The sequence below is a fragment of the Triticum aestivum genome, chromosome 2D, assembly GCF_018294505.1.
Source record: "Triticum aestivum cultivar Chinese Spring chromosome 2D, IWGSC CS RefSeq v2.1, whole genome shotgun sequence".
NCBI classification, from domain to species: domain Eukaryota; kingdom Viridiplantae; phylum Streptophyta; class Magnoliopsida; order Poales; family Poaceae; genus Triticum; species Triticum aestivum.
The window spans coordinates 588,349,590-588,356,841 of record NC_057799.1 but is presented as its reverse complement, the minus strand read 5'-3'; the positions used below and the strand labels follow the sequence as shown (position 1 = coordinate 588,356,841).

At 47.1% G+C, this 7,252-nt stretch overlaps 1 protein-coding gene across 1 annotated transcript; it reads right to left on the bottom strand.

Moving 5' to 3' along the window:
* Positions 1 to 4,232: 4,232 nt before the first annotated feature.
* Positions 4,233 to 6,830, bottom strand: LOC123050186 (organic cation/carnitine transporter 4-like). The gene is made up of 3 exons (XM_044473017.1): positions 6,422 to 6,830; positions 4,818 to 5,640; positions 4,233 to 4,729 (listed from the first exon to the last, which is right to left on the bottom strand). The coding sequence occupies exons 1-3, from the start codon at positions 6,792 to 6,794 to the stop codon at positions 4,378 to 4,380; spliced, it is 1,548 nt and encodes a 515-aa protein (XP_044328952.1). The 5' UTR covers positions 6,795 to 6,830; the 3' UTR covers positions 4,233 to 4,377.
* Between the last annotated feature and the right edge of the window lie 422 nt (positions 6,831 to 7,252).

Here is a 7,252-nt window from a genome sequence, read left to right as displayed (position 1 = left end):
ACTGTCTCCTTGCATCAACAATGACCCGTCGGAGATCATCATCGGGCACAATATTGTCTGATTCCTCTTGATCTTCAACAGCTTCCCCCGTTGCAGCATCACCGTATTCCGGGGGCACATAGTTGTCATCGTCCTCTTCTTCTTCGCTGTCTTCCATCATAACCCCTATTTCTCCGTGCCTGGTCCAAACATTATAGTGTGGCATGAAACCCTTATAAAGCAGGTGGCTGTGAAGGATTTTCCGGTCAGAGTAAGACTTCGTATTCCCACATATAGGGCATGGACAACACATAAAACCATTCTGCTTGTTTGCCTCAGCCACTTCGAGAAAATTATGCACGCCCTTAATGTACTCGGAGGTATGTCTGCCACCGTACATCCATTGTCTGTTCATCTGCGTGCATTATATATAATTAAGTGTGTCAAAAACCAATACAGAACATCATGGATAGATAAGTGACCAAATTAATAGAACTTCATCATCACAGTAAAACCAAAGTACATACATAGTTCTCATTGAACAACATATAGCTCTCCAGAGCATCTAATTAAACCATACATTGAAACTATGTAAAACATTTCAATGCAACAACAAATGCGATCATAATCGCAACCAAGGTAACAATTGATCCAACGGCATAATGATAGCAAGCCTCAGTATGAATGGCATATTTTCTAATCTTTTTAATCTTCAAACGCATTGCGTCCATCTTGATCTTGTGATCATCGACGACATCCGCAACATGCAACTCCAATATCATCTCCTCCTCCTCAATTTTTTTTATTTTTCCTTCAAATAATTGTTTTCTTCTTCAACTAAATTTAACCTCTCGACAATAGGGTCGGTTGGAATTTCCGGTTCACATACCTCCTAGATAAATAAAATCTATGTCACATTGGTCGGCATAATTGTCATAAACAATAAATGAACCAAATAGTTATAAAAGATAATATATACCACATCCGAATCATAGACAGGACGAGGGCCGATGGGGGTGGATACCAAAACCATCGCACTATATAATAACAAGCAATAACAAAAGTAAGAAAATTAGACAACTATCTATCTAAAGTAAGAATTTTTTTCTTTCAGAAAGAAGATAAGAACAAGAGGCTCACCACGGTGGCGCCGGCGACGAGATCGGCGCCGGCGATCGACCGCGGTGAAGACGGGGACGGGACGTGACGGACCGCTAAACCTTGACAAATCTCGGGGAAAATGGATCTTGGAAGTCAAGCTTCGAGAGGAGAAAGCTTAACTAGTGTGGCTCGGGCATTTCATTGAACACCTCATGTGCATAGGAGGTGAGCTAGAGCACCATAAAGCTCTTCCCTCGCCGGCCAGAAAAAACAGAGCAGTGTGGAGTGCTCTGCTGAGGCGAGGGGGTATATATAGCCACCTCATGGGTCCTGGTTAGTGCCTGGAACCGGGACAAATGGGTCCAGACGAACCGGGACAAATGCCCCACGAGGCCCGGCCGGCTCCCTGGGCGCACGAACCGGGACATATGCCCCTCATGGGTCCCGGTTCGTGACTGAACTAGGACTAATGGGCTGGCCAGGCCCCAACCAAAGCCCTGTTTTCTCCTAGTGGGACACTCAATCATAAGAGAAACTCTACCAGAGTTGCCATATCGTCCGTTGTCACAACACATATAGAGCCCTCCATATATATTTGGAGACCGGCAGGCGGCACGCAAACTCAATGTTGTCGTATCCCAGCCTTTGTAAAATAATTTGTTTGTTCATTCAGACAATTTGATTCCCTTCGAATTTTAAATGTTTAGCACATCATGTAAACATGCACATAGTTTTTTACAAGTTGATGAACAAAAACATTTAACCGACAACATATACATATCACGAGTTGCCGGCGTGTGCACCGTTCCTTTCTCTGGCGTGTGCATTGTCCCCTTCTTCGAGATTCATGGAGTGCATGACACCACACACGCTTGTCCCAAAATGCTCGCGCCACATTATCTATTGGGTTCGGATCCAACATGATGGACTGATTCTCCTCAGTTATGCAGTCAGTTGTCCTCTGACGCTTTGGAATTTTGAGCTTACGTGCCTCCATCTCATCTTGACGTGTCTCCTCTCTTACATAGCATCTCATCTTGCGGAAATCCATTGGCGGAGACTGGGTGTCATTCCCTGATGAAACTTGGCAAGCACTTAAAACATTTATCATTCTTTGCCACAATTTTTTTTTGAATTTTTTGATTTCTTTTTAGATTTCACTGTTCATGGTGGTATCGTAAGAGCTAAAACTCGGATGGGCACTTACCAACACTTTTGTCATGAATGCAAGTGACATTGACATATATTTGATGTTTTTCCGAACATTTTGGTATCTTTTTTGCATTTTTCTGATTTAGTATGAAATAGTTATGAAGTTTTCAAAGTGACGGTCAAACGGTCAAAGGGCAAAAGTACAAGATGATCAAAATGGGTTGGGCAAGACCACGTGTTTTCAGAAGTTAGGGGCAATCCTGACGAGGGGGACACAACTAAGGGTATAAAACCAATTATCCCTTTTTTTGTATCAATCCATGTCATAAAAAATGTGTTAGGGGTTGGCTAGTATATTAGGGCATCTCTAGCGGATGCCCAAAAACCTATATATGCCAGGGGGATTCTTTTCTTTGGGGAATTAAGCACTAGCTAGCATATCCCATAATCGTTAATTCCCAAAAAATGTAGCCTTCTATCCCGCAAAAATTTCAACTCTAGCCTATATTGTCGTGAGAGACACATCTCATTGAAAATGGAGGATACTCCCACTCCACCACTCCCAAAAATTTAGCTCTCGTCTAACCACGTCGCCACTACATCAACCCGCAACGCCGGAGGTCTGTCGCTGCTCCGATGACCTAGAAAACTTGATCCTTCGCTTGCCCCGCACCTTCGGCCACCCTCACCAGTGTCGGAATCCCATCAGTCCCGACGAATTCGGCTCCGCCGACATGGTCTCCCCTCCGACCTCGTAGATTTGTGCAACACGTAGCAGGCACCGAGCACCAGGGGGGTCCCAGTGCTTCACCTTCGTGCACTTTTGCAGGCACACCACCGGCTCTTGAGCGCTGCGAAGGCATCCTCTACCACCTGCCAAAAGTCGCTGACCTTCTCCTTGAAGGTGTGAACCATCCAGGCAATGTTCTGGTGGGTGTAGGGACGAGGCCCCAGTGGGCGAGGGAGTAGGTCGTGCCACCGCAAACACAAGACCCGGCCATAATCCCCTCCATGACACCCACCACGTCAGGCATGTCGGAGATGGACTTGACGACGGCGATAGCAACAGAGCCGCGGTCCGGCCACCGGAGGAACTGATGCATGAGGATGGAGCAGATGGCGCCGTAGACGTCGAGGACCAGCGAGTAGCACGTGGAGAGATGTCGACGCCGAAGCACTTGGATACGAGCCAGAGTGGCTCGTCAGTGGACAGACAACACACGGACGCACGCACGCACGCACGGCCACATGCTGCTTTGGGAGAATCTGGTAACTAAGAAAAATTTAGTCCCCTAAAAATAACTTTTTAGAGGATGGGGGAGAAGATGGGGATTAATTCATTTGGATCTGCTATAGATGCCCTTAGGTACCTACTACGTCCCAACACTCTCGTAGGTTTGTCATTGTTTTTATCAATGATCCTTGTCTTACTGCAATATGTTATTTTAGCATTAATTTTGGTGTCCAAATAATATGTTGCTGGTTTGGAGATCCCTTTGATAGTACGGCAAGTAGAACATCGTCCCAATACCCTAATATGTTAAACATAAATCCTTAGGGACATAAAGATACTCCATTCCAACAACCTATTTCATAATTTTGAAGTGTGAGGCAAATTCAAGAAAAAATTGCCTCCGAAGATCAGTATGGAATAAAGTATGTTTTTAGTCATCACAAGTATCCTTTGGTTAATTGATAACATCTTGAAAATTTGTATCACAAATAAGCGCATAGACAAGTGAAGGCATCGTGACATTCGTTTGACATGTATTATGTAGACAATAGACCTAAGAAGATTTATTTATGGTTATTTGATAAATCGAATGATTTTACTCTTGAACTGCTATGTTACTGCTAGGCAGATTTTGGAAGCTAGCCTTTTCCAACAACAAACTAGTGTGGGGTGATGTTAGGACAAAAAAAAAAATACCCACAAAAATATCTTGTGCGGGCACACAAAAGTAGAATCATACTACAAATAGAAACCCTCTACTAAAATCTTTAAAAGTAAGAGTATATCCACTAGCAGATGCAAACATAGTAATGCATATGAGAAAACCAACACGCCTCGCTCTTTGTGTGCAACATGGTTCCATTGGTAATATCTTTGGGTCTACTTATGGAGAAAGTGCTTATGAAAGCTGGTCAAATTTCGGAGTTTCCTCTTGTAATTTCCCCTTTATTTACAAATTCTCCCTCGCCCTTCTCCAACCCGAACATGGTGTCATACAATGGCTTGTGCATAGTCTCTGGGAGGCAGAACACGAGTAGCCCACCGATGATACCCAACATGCCAAACACCGCGAATGGCATCCGCTCCCCGAGTAACACTACCATGGGTGCTAGTATGGCACCCATCTTGGAAGCTTGTAACGTACATCCCATCGCCGCAGTACGCACCGTCGTAGGGAACAACTCTGCTGTGTATACAACCAATAGGTTATATGTCGCGGCCATTCCGAAGATTCCTACCACCCCACATGCCATCCTCAGCGCCCTACAATGACATGCAATTGTCTACGGTTAAAGCAAATCTTCTAACTCATCATGTCACGTACATGCAAAAACAAGAAGGATTTAATTACCTCATGGCACCGACGCCGGTAATAAGACTGGCAGATGTACAGAAAACACCGCTGAGAAGCATCGAGCCAATGGCGAGTGGCTTCCGACCCAAGTGTTGGAGGAGCACCGTAGTGAGAAGAAATGCGGGCATTTCGGCGAGAGAGTTAACAGCCACACTGATGTAAAGGTTAATCTTTAGATTGACCACATTGAGGCTCAGCCCGTAGTATACTACCGAACAAAGGAAACTGATGAGCACTGACAGCACCAGCCTGCCCCGCGTCGTTCGTGACCGAAACACGTCTAGGATTGACGACGACTCCTCGATATTCTTGTTGATGTCATCCTCATTGTCGATCTTGAGTGTGATGCCATCTGGGATGCTCTTTCGATTGGTGGACGCAATGTCTCGTATGACGCGCATTGCATCCTCGGCGCGCCTCCGCACAAGGTACCAACGTGGGGACTCAGAGACGAACGGCATGATGGTGAGCACGAAGACGAGGGAGGGCATGGAGGTCACGACATAGAGGAGGCGCCAGGAGGACTGGAACATCGCGGCGATGCCGGCAAGGATCGCGATGCCGCCGGAGAAGAAATAACATGTCGACATGCCAACAACGCCACGATAGGAGGGCCCTACGGGCTCTGTGGCAAGGATGAAGGAGCAAAGGCAAATGCTGCCAGCGCTAAAGCCCGTGAGGATGCGCAAGGCCACGTAGGCCCAATAGTTGGGGGAGAGCGCGGTGAGGAGGCCGAAAATGGCATTGAGGGAGCACACCGCCAAGAGGGATCCCTTCCGACCTAGAGAAGAGTCTGATAAGTGTCCAAAGATGCCAGCGCCTGCAACAAGCCAACCATATGGTTAAGTACATGAAACAACAATGCAAAATAAATTGATAAATAAATAAACAGTTTGACCAAACTTTTTTCGACAAAGGGGTGTATTTTATTGACTCGTAATGTAGCTCTTGGATTGTAATCTAGCTCTCTTTTTCTAATGAAGAGAGCTCAAATTGGTGCAAAGTATAAGCCAATGCTCAGATTATGAGTACTAATAGTTGTGGAGTTGTAAACGTCAATTTGCTACTCTAAATAAAATCAACATTACTTGCTCCACATACTAGTAACACATACGTTACTGATCTAGTTGCGGTTTAACTTTTTTTAGAGAAAAAGTATATATGCCCGACTTTATAAATAAAACCACCACCAAGAGTATAACAGACGCTAAAGCAACCACGAAAAGAGATGAGCAAATAGAGTATCAGGCCACAAACCTAGGCACGCAGGCCAACATAGTTCACGGCACGCAGGCCAACAACCCACTACCAAAAGAAGAAACGCTGCTAAGATTGAGCTTGGGCGTCCGAGTTTTGCGGTGATAAGGAAACGGCAGAGGCTCAAACCATCCCAAGCAGCACCTCCAGAGCATCACGATCAGCAAGTTTACAATACAACTACAACTATCCTCTTGAACTAGTAATGCGTCGATCCAGTGATTCGAATGACTGAGGCAGACAGCATGTGATGTAGAGTAACGGCTATACGGGAGCATCAAAACGGCGGAATCATCCACATAATAGATCACCGACGGGAGCACAGCAGTATCGTACGTACGTACCGATCATGGCGCTGGCGAAATAGAGAGCATGGACGAGGCCGACCTTGTAGCTCTCGCCGCAGACGAGTCCCCACTCGGCCACCGTCGAGGAGCCGCTCCCCTGGTCCCACTCCCACCCGGCCGCGGCGCCGGCGCAGCGGTCGCCGCACCGGCCGTCCCCCGCGGGGCACGACATGGCCGGCTCGCGGTCGGCGAAGACCATGACCATGGTGTGCATCGCCTCCAGAATCCACGCCGCCGTCACCAGCAGGAAGTGCCGCAGCTGCCACCGCCCGAACTCCCCCGCGTGCAGCGCCAGCGCGTCGTCGATGCTCAGGCGCTCGCCGCCGCCGACACTGCCCGGGCCGGCGAGGAGCACCTCGGTGGTGGACATCACCGCGCGTACGTCGCGGAGCGAGCGTGGTGTTGGCAATGCTCTGGATTAATTCGCTTGGCGCCCAACGAGTGTGGTGCTGAGCTTGACCACGTGCTACTTATAGGCCTGTGGGCATCTGCGTTCATCAAATGCCCCACAGTACACACACACCTAATCCACTGTAGCGCCCAACGAGTGAATCATGCGTATCAAATCAAATTGAAAAATGGAGATGTGCATCCGCATCCGCATGGCAAGTTCTTTTGGCATCCGTATCGACGACTGAATTGATTACGCTAGCTGCACAGATATGATTTGCCGCATGTAGGCATCACAAGACAGCTACTCCATTTCCATGATCTGTGCGTGGAATCGACTGGGTATTGGCAAGTCCTGCACTATGCTGCACCATGCCTACCCACAAACATCTAACCAATTTTATACTATGCCACCCGAGCTTTGCCACACTTACGTTT